The sequence below is a fragment of the Penaeus chinensis genome, chromosome 37 (assembly GCF_019202785.1).
Source record: "Penaeus chinensis breed Huanghai No. 1 chromosome 37, ASM1920278v2, whole genome shotgun sequence".
Lineage (NCBI taxonomy): Eukaryota > Metazoa > Arthropoda > Malacostraca > Decapoda > Penaeidae > Penaeus > Penaeus chinensis.
The window spans coordinates 10,152,117-10,167,116 of NC_061855.1; the positions used below are offsets into that span (position 1 = coordinate 10,152,117).

General features: G+C 43.2%; 1 protein-coding gene across 1 annotated transcript in view; it reads left to right on the plus strand.

The window, feature by feature from the left end:
- LOC125045498 (steroid hormone receptor ERR1-like) overlaps nucleotides 1-15,000 on the plus strand; it is a gene marked incomplete at its 5' end in the record, with an annotated part of 42,757 nt that overhangs the window by 24,903 nt on the left and 2,854 nt on the right. The window contains 8 exon segments of the mRNA XM_047642788.1: nucleotides 10,788-10,931; nucleotides 11,272-11,394; nucleotides 11,996-12,120; nucleotides 12,873-12,970; nucleotides 13,237-13,398; nucleotides 13,684-13,868; nucleotides 14,536-14,708; nucleotides 14,888-15,000. The exon segment at nucleotides 14,888-15,000 is cut by the window's right edge and continues 2,854 nt beyond it. Coding sequence (XP_047498744.1) covers nucleotides 10,788-10,931; nucleotides 11,272-11,394; nucleotides 11,996-12,120; nucleotides 12,873-12,970; nucleotides 13,237-13,398; nucleotides 13,684-13,868; nucleotides 14,536-14,708; nucleotides 14,888-15,000 — 1,123 coding nt within the window.

Consider the following 15,000-nt stretch of genomic DNA (forward strand, 5'->3'; position numbering starts at 1 on the left):
CCTCCGGAGCTGCGATAGTGTAACGAGACGACAAGCGTCATCGAAATGATAGCACGAGCATCAGCTGGTAATATATTTATTCGACAGAAGGCGTGAGAGCTGCCAAAATGGACGCGGACCCGATGCAAATCTACGGGTTTTGCACGCCGCATTTCACCTTTTGTCTGGGTGAATCTGAGATTTAGAGACAGATGGGGAGGGGGGGGGGGAGGCAAGAAAAGGGTTAGTAGGAGTAAGGAAAAGAGGAGGAAGCATAAGAAGATTAAACGTTCATAAAACGGAGGATGGAAAGACAAAGAAATAGAAGTGGAAGAAGGAAAGGATGAAAGAGAAGAAGAGGAAGTGAAAGATAAAAATACGCAAAATTATAATAATCAGCAACATCAGAATGAAAATCAAAATTGGAAACAAAGAAAGCCCCCCCAAAAAACAAACAAACAAACAAACAAGAATATCAAGGATAATTAATAGAATATAATATCAATATTCACGTCATTGAGAGGTAGTGACTTACAAGACTAAAATACACATGGTCATTGACCTTTGCGTTCTTTGAATTAAGCATTTACGGCTGGGATGTTGTCAAACAGTTTTCGCATGATGCCAGCAATGCGCCATCTAACCCATGCAGGCCCCAGGCATCTGTCACTTGAGATTACTCCTGACGGCTCTAAATAACCCAGAAACAACATATATTGGAAGTAAATTGCGCTTTTCGTTAAGAATGTTTATGGAATAATTTTTGTTTAACATCTGGAATGATCAAGATGATGAATTAATATTAGTAAATAAACTGGAGTAATAATTACCGCTAATACTGTAAACCGATATGCAAATGAATCAAAACCTCAAATGTAAACAAACCTTGCGAGGACAAAAATAAAATCGAAAGGAAAAGAAGGGGGAAAAAAAGCAAGAAAAAATAAGAGAACCAGAATCGACTGCACAAGAGGCGGCTTATTGGCCTCTCGCCAAAACAGTTGAATCGCGAGGCAGCGCATGTAGTATCCGGTAGTGTAGCGAATGGCATTAAAGTCTTTTAAACAAAGGTGGGGAATTAGGTGAAGAGAGCATTGCTAAAATAAAGCCGCGTTGTTTTATTTATATCTCGGGTTGTCATCTACAGGTACTGTGATTTAATTATCGCGTTACTCTAACCTCTATTATCATTATTGAGTTATTTTCATCGCTCTTTGATATACACAATGAAGAAGGGATCTTTTTCTGACGCAGATGTTTTTGCAAATCGTCCGTATATTTTACCGGCAGTTGTGTAGCAGATGGCGTCGTAATAATTTTAAAGCACCATTTCTTTTCTTTCTTTTTTTTCTTTTCTTTTTTTTTTCTTTTCTTTTTTTTTTATTCCTAACGTGTGTAAATTTCCACAATCGGTTTTATTGTCCGAAAGCATTTTTGTGGTTTCGTGAGCCATGACAGATTCTATCAGCATTGTTAATTATCAAATACTAGCCTAATTACATCAATACCGTTAATGATAATGAGCGTAGTACTGTAACTAAATGTGGCAGTAAGGGCAATAATATTACTAATAATGATAGTTAAAGAGTGTATTTTTATTTATTTATTTATTTACTCCTTAGTTTATGTTTGTTTATTTTAGAACTGTTTGTCATGTGTTTCTGTGTCCCCTTTTCTTTGTATTATTTCCATCTCTCCCTCCTCCTCCCTTTTTCTACCTCTACTCTGTTCCCCTGTTTCTCTCTCCCCCTTTTCTATCGCTCTCCTTGCTCCACATTCTTTCTTTGTCCCCTCCCATTCTAACTTTCTCTCTCTCTCTCTCTCTCTCTCTCTCTCTCTCTCTCTCTCTCTCTCTCTCTCTCTCCCTCTCTCTCCCCCTCCCTCCCTCTCCCTCCCTCCCTCCCTCCCTCCCTCCCTCCCTCCCTTCCCCCCCTTCCTCCCTCCCTCCCCTCCCCTCCCTCCCTCCCTCCCCCTCTCTCTCTCTCTCTCCTCTCTCTCTTTTTTCTCTTTCTCTTTCCTTTCTCTCTTTCTCTTTTTCTTCTTTCTCTTTCTCTCAAACCCTCTCTTTCCCCCTCTCTCCTCTCTCTCTCTCTCTCTCTCTCTCTCTCTCCAACACTATTCCCCCCCCCCCTCCCCTCTTCCCTTCCCCCCCCCCCTCTCTCCCCCCACTTTCCACCCCCGTCTCTCCCCCCCCTCCTCCCCCCCCCCCCCCCCCCCCTTTGCCACCTTTTCCCTCGCTATTTTGGTAACCGAAATGATCCAAAGCCCCTTAGTAACACCCAACATTTTTTTTGCTCCCGTGGCATTGCTGTTGCAGTAAAAGTAAATTTTTTGGGATGTGTCATATTAAATTCCGGGGACCCCAAAAAAAACAGGGGGGGGAAAAAGGAGAGGAGGAAAAAGGAAAAATTTCCCCTCTCTCTCTCTCTTCTCTCTCTCTCACTTTCCTCCCTCTCTCCCTCCTCCCCCCTCCCTTCCCTCTCCCTCTACCCTTTCCCCTCTCCCCCCCCCTCCCCCCTCCCGTCCCCCTCCCTCTACCCCTCTTTCTCTCCTCTCCTCCCTCTCCTCTCTCCCCTTCTTCTCTCTCTCCCCTTTCTCTCCCTCTCTCTTCTTTCTCTCTTCTCTCTCTCTCTTCTCTCTCTTCTCTCTTCACTTTCCCTCTCCCTCTCTCCCCCCTCCTCTCCCCTCCTCTCCCCCCCTCTCCCTCTCCCCTCCTCTCCCTCTATTTTCCCCTCCACCCCCCTGTCACCCCCCTCTCCCCCCCCCCTCTCTCCTCTCTCTCTCTCTCCTTAAACTCTCCCCTCTCCCTCCCCCCTCCTCCCCCCCCCTTTCCCTCCCCCCCCCTTTTCCCTCCCCCCCCTTCCTCTCCCCCTCCCTCTCACCCCCCTCAAAAACCCCCCCCCCCCTCTTCTCTCTCTCTCTCTCTCCTCACCTCTCTCTTCTCTCTTTCTCTCTCTTCTCTCTCTTCCTCTCTCCCCCTCTCTTCCCTCTCACTTTCTTTCCTCTTTTGTCTGGCATGCAGCAGGGGTAAACTTTCCAAAGTGAAGCCTGGCACACACAGTCACATGGTTTTTCACGTGCTGTGTTCGATTATTATCATTATTATTGCCTTTTGCCCTTTTCGTTTGAACCCCTTCATTAAAAAATATTCTTCTCTCTAATTTTTTCTGTCTCTTTATATTTATGTATCAGTCATGCCCAACACACAAAACACACACACAAACCCACACACACACACACACGCACACCAAAAAAATAAAAAAAAAAAAAAAAAAAATAGGAAAAAAACAAAGATATATATATAAATAATAATTTTAATAAACTATATATAAATGTATTATGTATATATAAATCTATATAAAAAAAAAAATTAAAAAATATATATATATATTTTAATTTTATATAAAAATTATATAAATAAATAAAAAATAATATATAATATTATATATATATATAATATATATCTTCACAACATTTCTCACCCATAGCGCCCAAAGAAGAGTGCACCAAGCAACACAAAAGGCAGAGCACTTCCATGCACAAGCATCTCCTACTGACATCGCCAAACATCAAAGTGTGTATCATCACATAAACACACCGCGCCCCTTCTCTCCTTCCAACTCCTTCCCCCTCTTTCCCCTCTCAAACTCAGGGGCAACCCCTCATTCTCCTCTCAAAAACTCTCCCTCCTTCTCTTCGGTCCACAAAGTCTCTCTCTCTCTTCTCTCTCCTCTCTCTCTCTCTCTCCTCTCTCCTTCTCCATCTCTCTCTCTCTCTCCTCTCTCTCAGTCTCCTCTACATCGTCTCTCTCTCTCTCTCTCTCTCTCTCTCCTCTCTCCTCCTCACTCTCTTCTCCCCTCTCTCTCTCTTTCTCTCCCCCCCCCTCCCCTTCCCCCCCCTCATCTCTCCAGCTCTCTCCCTCTCTCTCTTTTTCTCTCCCCCCACTTTCCCCCTTTCCCCCCCCCTCCTCTCTCGCTCCTCTCATCATCTCTCTCTCTCTCTCTCTCTATCTCATCTTTCTCTCAACTCTAAAAATCATCTCTCTCACATTCTCTCTCTTCTCACTCTCTCCTCTCTTCTCTCTCCTCATCTCTCCTATCATTCCTCTCACCTCTCGTCTCACTCTCTCTCTCTCACTCTCTCTCTCTCTCTCCCCCCCCAAACACCCCCTCCTCTCTCTCACATCCTCTCGTCTCTCTTCTCTTTCTCTCTCCCCCCTCACTCCCCTTCCCCCCTCTCTCTCTCTCCTCTCTCTCTCTCTAAATTCTCAAAACTCATCTCTCTCTCTCTCTCCCTCCTCTCCTCCCCTCTCCTCTCTCCTCTCTCCCTCTCCCTACCTCTCTCATCCTCCTCTCTCTCTCTCTCCATCCCCCCCCTCTCTCTGCATCTCTCTCTCTCCTCTCCTCTCTCTCTCAATCTTCTCTTCTCTCTCTCTCATCCTCTCGTCCTCCTCTCCCCCCCCCTCTCTCTCTCTCTCGCTCTCTCTTCTACTCTCCTCTCTCCCTCTTCTCTCTCTCTCTCTCTCTCTCCCCCCCCCTCTCTCTCCCCATCTTCCCCTCTCTCTCTCTCGGTCGTTCCCCCTCTAAACCCCTTTTCCCCTCTTTTCCCCTCTCTCTCTCCCTCTTTCTCTCCCTCTTTCTCTCCTTCTTTTCCCCCTCTCCCAACCCCTCTCCCCCCCCCTTTTCCCCACTCTCTCTCTTTTCTCCTTCTCCTCTCGCTTCTCTTCTCTCCTTTTTTTCCCTCTTTTTCTCTCTCCCCCCCGTTTCCCCCCCTCTCTCTTTTTTCTCTCTCTCCCTTTTCCCAAGGGAACTGTACAGAGATTGTTTTTATTTATTTTAACGGAAATGTTCCTTTCTGTCAATAAAAATCAAAAATTTAGAAAAAAATTTTTTAAATTTAATTGTTAAAATATCCTGTGACCCTTTTGGGCCTTTTTCCCCTTCCCCCCCCGGTTTTTTTCCCTTCCTTCCCCCACCCCCCCTCCCCTTCCTTCCTCCCCTTTTCTTTTCCTTCCTTTCCCCCCCTCCCTCCTTCCCCCCCCTCTCTCCCCTTCCCATCTCCCCCCCTTTCCCCCTCTCCCCCCTCTTTTCCCCCCTCTCCCTCCTCCCCCCCTCCCTCTTCCCCCTCCCCCCCTCTCCCCTTCCTTTTCCCCCTCCCCCAACCCCCCCAATCCCCTTCCCTCTCCCTCTCTTTCTCCCCCCTCCCCCAACCCCTCTCCCTTCCTTCCCATCTCCCTCTCCCCCTCCCCCTCCCCTCCCCCCAACCCCTCCCCATCCCCCCCTCCCCCTTCCCCCTCCCCCCCCTTTTTCCCCCCTTAATTCTCTCCCCCTTTCCCCCAAATCCCTCTCCCTTCTCCCCTCCCTCCCCTCCCCACATCTTATTAATCTCAAAGGAACCAGCCAGCTTGTCTTGGCTTGTCCTGACTCCTCGGGCGCAGCAGGGAGTGTTGTTTTCCAAACCGGAGGGTGTCCCCTGAACTAACAGGAAGCGTAACTTAATGAAGAAAGAGAGAAAAAAAGAAAGAGAAAGAGAGAGAGGGGGAGAGAGAGAGAGAGAGAGGGGAGGGGGGGAAAGGTTTTTCTGCGTCCGATTCTAAGTCTGGAATATAGGTCTCTGGTTTTTGCTTATTCTTTATTATCACGAAAACCTTCCCCTTCCCCCCTTCAAAAAACCAAACATCCACTATCACAAATTTATAATCCCTAAATCATAATCATAATCATCATCATCATCAGCACAGCAGCAGCAGCAGCAGTTTTATATAAAAAAGATAAAACTATATGTAAACCTATCGTTCAGAAATTGTTATAACTTCGTGAAAAAAAAATTGAAAATGTAAATGTTAAGTGAGTTGAATGAACTTGATAGCAAAATCTAAAGCTGATAATCATTATTATCCTACCATCGGCATCGTCCTCCTCCTCCCCCTCATTATCATCATCATCGCCTCGTCATCGTCATTTTCCCTCATCGTCATCGTCATCGTATCGTCATCGTCATCATCATCATCATCTCCCTCATCTTCACCTCTTTCATCCAACCCTCACCAAACATCATCATCTTCATCATTTTCATTATTATTATCTCACCATCACCCCCACACACACACACACACACACACACACACACACACACACACACACACACACGAACTTTCATACAGCTACGCACCTTCAAAGCTGAAAACTAAAAGGGATAAAATTGAAACAGAATATGCCACACACTCCAAAGGATCTTATCTCCTTTCATCATACATATAGCCATAGTTCGCCAAAGCCCACTGACTCTGCAAACAATGTTTTGGAAATTATATGATGGGGGAAGAGGAGGAGGAGGGCGGAAGGGGGAAGGAGAAGGAGGAAGGAGTAAGGGAAGGAGAAGAGGGAAGGAGGAAGGAGAAAGGAGAGGAGGAAGGAGAGGAGGGAAGGAGGAGGAGTAGGGAAAGAGAGGAGGAAGGAGGAGGAGGAGGAGATAGAGGAGGAGAAGGAGGAGAAGGGAGAAGAAGGAGAAGGAAAATGAGAAGAAGAAAAAGAAGTAGAAGAACAAGAAACGATAATAGTAGTAGTAATATTAATGATAATAGTAATAGTAATAATAATAGTAATAATAATAAGAATAACAGACATATAAATAAGAAAGAAAAGCAGGAGGAACGAACAAAAGAAAAAAGAAATACACTGATTACATATGGATTTTTAGATTCTTGAAAATCTATCGACTTCGTATTGAAACAGATACTCAGGCAAGAGAGTGAGGCTTGATTCAGCGACATATCTATTGATTTCTGATACCTGGTACTTGCGTGAGATTAAGGAGTATTTTTAAGAGTATACGCAACTCTTTGCCTCTCTCTCTCTCTCTCTCTCTCTCTCTCTCTCTCTCTCTCTCTCTCTCCCTCCCTCTCATTATCTCTCTCTCTCATTCTCTCTCTCTCTCTCATTCTCTCTCTCTCTCTCATTCTCTCTCTCTCACTCTCTCTCTCTCTCTCTCTCTCTCTCTCTCTCTCTCTCTCTCTCTTTCATTCTCTCTCTCATTGTCTCTCTCTCTCTCATTCTCTCTCTCTCTCATTCTCTCTCTCTCTCTCTCTCTCTCTCTCTCTCTCTCTCATTCTCTCTCTCATTCTCTCTCTCTCTCTCTCTCTCTCTCTCTCTCTCGTTCTTTCACTTTCTCTCCCTCTTCACACACACACTCACCATCACTCTTTATATTTTTACTTCTAATTCACCATACCTCCTTGTTCTCTCTCATTCAACCTCCATTTTCCTCCCACCTTTTCTTACTCTGAGCTTTCCTTTTAGACGTTTCCTAATCCTGTTCCTGTTTCAGCTTCTCTTTTTGTTTTCTCTTTCTTTCTCTCGTATCCTCTTGTTTTGCTTCATCTCCATCACTAAGCGCTTACAGGTTTTGCTTAAGAGATGCAGCCTATTCCTAGAAGCTGTCTGGGTGTCGGAGGAGTTGGAAGGGGAAGAATAAGAGAATAAGAGGGGAAGGAGAGAGGAGGGAAGAGGGAGAAAGAGAGAGGAGGAAGAAAGAGAGAAAAGGGAGATAGAGAGAAGAGGGAGAAAGGGAGAAGAGGGAGATAAAGAGAAGAGGGAGATAGAGAGAAGAGGGAAATAGAGAGAAGAGGGAAATAGAGAGAAGGGGGAAATAGAGAGAAGAGGGAGATAGAGAGAATAGGGAGATTGAAGAGGGAGAAAGAGGGAAAGGGAAAAAGGGGAGGGGAAGTAGAACAAGGGGAGGAAGAAGAGAGAGCGAGTGAGAGAAGGGAAGGAGAGAGAGGGAACAGAGGAGAAATTGGAAAAGTAAGGAGGGAGGAGAAGGGTTTGACAGAAAAACGACAAGAAGGGAAGAGCCGCGTAAGAGAAAAGGAAGAGGAGAAAGGAAAGAGAGACAAGGAGACGGAGGAGACAAAGAGAGGAAAAGGAAGGAGTGAAAGTTGAAACGGGGAGGGAGAAAAGGGAGAAGAAAGAGAGGGAGAAGGGGAAGGAGAGTGGTGATGGCGTCAAGAGGAAGAGAGAAGAGAGTATAGCAAGGGACACAGATTGGAGCGAAGAGAGAGAGGAGGGAGGGATGGAGGGGAGGGGGTGAGGGCGACAGAGAGGCGTCGCGACAGGTGCTTTCCTTGCTCTCATTATGTATCTCATATTTACATTCTCTCGCCCTTACTCTCTCTGACAATCTACTTTTCTCGTTCTCATTTTCCTCCTCCTTCCCTACTTAATTTCCTCATTATCTTCATCGTCACTCACCTTAAAGAGCGTGCAGAAGTCTAATGAAGATAAGACATTGATGGAGAGTTGCGTACCGTAAGAAATACTTAACCATTTGTTTGTCTGTTTTTCTATTTGAATAGACATATTTAGTAAGGATATATATATTTCTGATCCATAAATGGAATAGAAAAAAACAGGTTACTTCTTGGAAAAAACAACAACAGGTGTTTAAAACGAAGGACAAAGTTCCATGGGTAACAGTGTGGATTTTTGCGATGTTTTGTGTATCCACGAACAACATTTTTCTTTTCTGTTTTTTTTTTTTCCACTTCTTTTAATGTTTTGTTCACACATGATACTCCTCTTGATCTTATTTCATGTGTCTGTCTGTTTGTTTGTTTTTTCTCTCTCTCTTTTTCCACCTTTTTAAAATATTTTCCCTTTTCTTGTGTCATATGTGCATCGTGCTATGAATCAGACTGCTCATGCTGTACCTGAAATATATTTTTATCACTCGTATTCCATATTCCACCAAGTCTAATTCCTCCTCACATATATGACGCGTAAAATCTGTTTCAAAACGCACCATGGGAACTATTCTGAAACCTGTTTTGGTATTCAAATAACGTGATGTATGATCAGGTATGCCGAGACATGACTCATGAGATGTCATGCTCCCATGACGTATGTAGATGAGATAAATCGGGCAGTGGAACTCTACGGTAAATGCTCTGATTATTTCACTGTCAAAGCCGCCTATTGAGAGATTTTAGTGCGCTGAAAAATTCTGTCAATATGATCGGCTTTCGCAAAAGAAACTCATCTATGGTTTATATAAGGCAAGAACAAGGCAGTGTGATATGAACACAAAAATAGGCTCAGATTCAGATTGTACTTGCAAGACGGAGCAATATGCAACATACTAATAAGATACAAGGGCTGTGTGATTATTTTTCTTGTCAACTGATACGCTAAAAAAATTAATCAAAGGATATGATCATTATGTAACCTACAAAGTGCACTGTAATATTACCGCAGTGTTTTATAACGATGCAATAAATATATCAAAGGTTCCCACACTTACGCAGTAAGCGAGGTAGTTAAAAAAAGCCTGAACTAAACTCAAAGCTCTATGCACTACGCTCTCTTCTCCTTGCAACAACTTTTGTGTAGTTCATGGCAAGATAAACATCCCGTTGCAAGAAACCTCCTTGGCAAATCTCAACTCTCTCGATCGGCCCTGAAACCACGCCATTTCGCTCAGCAATCACCCTGACAACTAGCAGTAATTAATTCCTTCGCGCTGTTGTTAATCCCCTGTTGGCTTGCCGTTAATCCTACGCCATCCTTATAATCCAACTACCGCATTCCCTAATAGACTCGAGGCAACGAGGCACTTTAGGAAAGTATTAAATCCTCTTGGGTTTTCTCCTCACGGCTGGCTCCTTCTCATCAGGGTGCCGCCGCCATCTTTCAACAGCTGGTTCTTCTCTCTCTATATCTTTTTTTTTCCTCTCCCTCATCCTCGCCTCTCTGTATTTGTCTCTGTCTCTGTTTGTTTATGTCTCTGTCTCTCTCTGTCTCTCTCTGTCTCTCTCTCTCTCTCTCTCTCTCTCTCTCTCTCTCTCTCTCTCTCTCTCTCTCTCTCTCTCTCTCTCCCTCTCTCCCTCTCTCCCTCTCCCTCTCCCATCCTCCACCTAGTATTTCACTTATCCCAATGATAGACATAAACGATAGGTGGATGCAGGGGTTTAGTATGAGACTTCTCTGTATCAAAACTTGTAGTCTGAATTATTACCATCACACCGGAAACGGGGGGAAATATATGTATAATATATGATAATTGTCTATAATTGTATACATACGATTTATTGATTGATAAACATGAACATATGGGTTGTGATATTGAGAATGACAGATTGGAGTTTTATTTATATATACATTTTTTTTTTTTAGTGGGTGTACGTGCGTCCTTCAGTACTGTCAAAATAAGTTGCGTAGCGAGTAAGCACACTTGTTTGGCGTACGTGACCTATTTGACAGTTTAATTTAGGAAATCAACGAAACATTTCTGTACAGTGAGAGTAGTTTCAACACCTGCGTTTGTCTTTGTCGTATCATTTGGTTTGTTTTTGTTTTGCTAGCTATAATTTACGATTGAAATTGTTTTTTTGTTTTGTTTTTGTTTTTCCCCTCGTAAGAAATGTGTGTGTGTGTGTGTGTGTGTGTGTGTGTGTGTGTGTGTGTGTGTGTGTGTGTGTGTGTGTGTGTGTGTGTGTGTGTGTGTGTGTGTGTGTGTGTGTGTGTGTGTGTGCGTGTGTGTGTGCAGGGTATATTACGATATACTACCCGACCCCCACTCCTACCACCACCCTCACCATACCTCGCTACCTTAACCTCTAAGTAATTCCTTCGACGCCAAAGACAATGGTTGCAGAAATGTAAGCATTAGATCCACTGGCAAGAGAGATGGTGAACGCTCTAATCACCCGAAGGAAGGCAACGGGAAACCACCTTCGTACACTCCCTTGTACAACCACGAAATTAAACATGGTCGCCAACGTCAGGCTCTAACCCTATCTCTTTCTTCCACAGCTGGACTACAGCGAGTGTGGAGATGAGGCCCAGCCATCACCCAAACACATGAAGCTGTTCACAGACTCTCCCCCTAGCCCGGACCGCCAGTTTTGCTCGTCAACGACGTCTATGGCCAGTGACTCTGCGCATACACCGTCTGAGGTTAGCCATTTAGGGGTTGAGAGGGGGTTATATTTCTTTTTCTTTTTTCTCCTTTTTTTTTTTTTCTTGGTTTAGATAGTTATTATCGTCTGAAAATGATGGGATTATCTATATATTTTTGTTTAATCTGTGATGTAGATTCGGCTTAATCTAATGTTCTGCTTGGTCTAAATGCGTGACCGGTTTTACGGTTTCAGCTGTGTTCGAATATTTAAAGCATAATGTAGCGGTTGTGGATAACATGCCTTACAAGCCAAAAAAGACTATTTCACTTTGACTAACAGACTTCAAAGATACTTAACAAAAATCACAATATTTACACCAAACAACTATATTCCAGAGTTTACGAGAGGACGACGCCCCTAAGCGCCTGTGTCTTGTGTGCGGCGACATTGCTTCAGGGTTCCACTATGGCGTTGCTTCCTGCGAGGCGTGTAAAGCCTTCTTTAAACGTACTATCCAGGTAAGGACAGGTGGAAGCTGGGACCGGCTTTTTCGTGTTAGTTATTTTCTTTTTCTTTGTCTTTTCTTGGTTCTCTCTTATTTTTAGGTATCTCTCTCTCTCTCTCTCATTCTCTCTCTCTCTCATTCTCTCTCTCTCTCTCTCTCTCTCTCTCTCTCTCTCTCTCTCTCTCTCTCTCTCTCTCTCATGTCATATCACATAATCTCGATTTCGCTTCCCTCATTATACCATGCGAAAGAGACGCGTATTGTGTTCCATATTACCACACAACACAATCTCAGTGCATAATACTAGCATTTTTTAAAGCTCTCCCTCCCTCCCCCTCCCCAACCCCCTCGCCCTCTCCCTCTCCCTCCTCCTCTTTCTTCTTCCTCCTCCTCCACCCCCTCTCCCTCTCCCTCCCCTTCTTTCTTCCTCCTCCTCCTCCTCCACCCCATCTCCCTCCCCCTCCTTCTCTCACCCTCCCCTTCCCCTTCCCCTTCCCCTTTCCCTTTCCCCTTCCCCTTTCCCTTTCCCCTTCCCCTTCCCCTTCCCTCCCTCCTCCCTCCCCCTCCCCTATACATACTTATCCAATGATACTTAACCACTAATATAATTTCAGGGAAACATCGAATATACTTGTCCTGCTGCCAATGACTGTGAAATTAACAAGCGGAGACGAAAAGCCTGCCAGGCATGTCGCTTTCATAAGTGTCTACGAGTCGGTATGCTAAAGGAGGGTGTCAGGTAAGTGACAATGACAGGCCCTTTGAGTAATCGTACTGCATGGGTGTGAGTTTTTTTGTTTTTTTTATTACGTTGGTATAAACAAGTCTATACATCAACATCCACATCCACATCAACATCCACATCAACATCAACATCAACATCAACATCAACATCAACATCAACATCAACATCAACATCAACATCAACACCAACACCAACACCAACACCAACACCAACACCAACACCAACACCAACACCAACACCAACACCAACACCAACACCAACACCAACACCAACACCAACACCAACACCTCCACCTCCACCTCCACCTCCACCACCTCCACCACCACCTCTTCCACCACCACCTCTTCCACCACCACCACCTCCACCACCACCTCTTCCACCACCACCACCTCCACCACCACCTCTTCCACCACCACCTCTTCCACCACCACCTCTTCCACCACCACCTCTTCCACCACCACCTCTTCCACCACCACCTCTTCCACCACCACCTCTTCCACCACCACCACTACCACCTCCACCACCTCCACCACCCCCACCACCTCCTCTACTTTATTATTAGGAATGATAAATTAATCAATAAACAGTATGTGGTGCTTATGCATGCAAATAGCTATATTTGACAATATCTTAACAATCAATTTATTTTGAGCTCATTAATTCATAATTTAACGCTAACGACTTCTGAAATTTACTCTATCCATATTGTCAGCGAATGTATAATCAATGGCTTCTTTTCCACACAGGTTAGACCGAGTTAGAGGCGGGAGGCAGAAATATAGGAGAACTTCTGATTCCCCGTTTTCAATGCATCAGATGCCTGTTAAAAAGGCTTCATTAGAAGGTATGAACTGAGTATTGAAGTTTTTCTGTTCATATTCATAAGTTTTGCTTCAAAGGATGAGGCTTACTAGGTACTTTCCTGTTCATGATTATTTTTTTAAACTGTATTTTTTTTTTTTTTTTTTTTTTATCTGTAGTCATGTCGGGTAAAGAGGATTAATAAATGAAATATATGCTGAAAGTTCCAATAAGTTACAAACTAGCCAGCAATTTGTAAAACATCCAACTAATAGCTTTATTTTTCTCCTTTTTTTTTTTTAATTTCAGATATTAAATTACTGGCTTCCCTGCGTGCATGTGAGCCTGAATCACTCCTGGCATTACCAGACCTAACTGTGTTCGACCCTGATTATCTCACGATATCCATCCTTGCTGACCTCTATGACAGGGAGCTGGTCTCCACTATAGGCTGGGCTAAGCAAATTCCAGGTATTTACTGTTTGATGATTATTATATTCCATCTTTATTTGATTTTAAGATTTCTTAGCATTGATATTTTATTTCAAATTATGTTCTAATTAGTTTCAATTATGATTCTGATTAGGATTTGTTTAAAACATTAAATTTGATGACTGGCTTAGTCACTTTCAGAGTTATGGCTTTAGATCATGGAAACCAATATGACATATTTACTATCCAATACACTTATCCTTCTCTACATATTATCAAAAACCTCATTTTAATACCATATTAACACTTTTGTCTCTCGCTTAGGGTTCACAGAATTAGCTCTGAACGATCAGATGCGGTTGCTACAAAGTACTTGGGGAGAAATCCTAACTTTGGGACTAGCCTATCGATCAATGCCAGCCCACGCCCACACGCTCTTGTTTGCCCATGACTTCACCCTTGATGAGAAGCAAGCAAGGGAGTGCAACGCCACTGAGCTCTTTACGCAGGTGGGTTCTTGTGATTAATGATACAGCATATTGTGTGCTCAGTATAGCATATTAATGAGTTGTACTTTTTTAATATTTTTTTTTTTTTTATTAGTCATACTGATTTATACACATATGTAGTGTATTTAATTTTAGATTCTGTGTTCATATCTGGAGCTATATGTTATTATTCATATTTTGTGATATATTTATGTTGCTATTATGTATGATTAGTTGCAATATTTTACAGCAGAGTTAACATTCTCAGAATGGAATAGGGTAGGAGAGGTTTTATATAAGATTGATATATGCAGGGATAAGCATACATTCCATTGAAAAAGTTATTAATTTAGTCAAAGCTGTTAGGCACACAGATTGAAGTCCAGAGGCGAATCCCTTGTAGGTATTTTGAATATTCCAAAACTACAACTTTTATCACTTAAATGTAAATAATTTTGTGAAAATATATGCCAACTAGCTGTTGCAAACAACATAAAGCAGGAGTTAAAGACTTTCATATCATTTTTTGTAATACAACTGAAACTAAGATTTTTTTTAAGAAGTATTTATAATATGCCTTGCATGTGGCTTACACATATGATAAGAAACAACAATTTGGTACTTCTCATTTTGTTTATGAGCTCTAAAAATAGCTAAAAAGGGAACTTAATTGTTGTATTGATTTCAGGTGCTTGGTGTAGTAGAACGGCTTGAGCAGTGTAATATCAACAGAGAAGAATTCCTGTTGTTGAAAGCCCTGGTTCTTACCAACTCTGATGTGCGTCTGCAAGATAACCAGGCCTTGCATCGTCTAAGACAAAATATTCTCCAAGCTCTGCATGATGCTGTTGCAACCCTTAGGTAGGTTTCATGAAATGCTCTTCTTTATGCACTTTATGAAGACAGGCATCCTTGGTTCTTGAATGTTTACTGCATGAATATAATTAATGTGTGCTGTATATTAATTCAATTTGATAGGTAAAGTGATTAAAGATTGATTGTATGTAATTCCTTGTGTCTGACATTCTCTTACTTTGCAGACTGCGCGATGCTGTAGCACAGATGCAGTCGCTACTCCTTTGCTTACCATCTTTAAGAGCTGCCGATGCAGCCCTACGAAGGTATTGGCTCTCTGTACGTCATCAGGGCACTG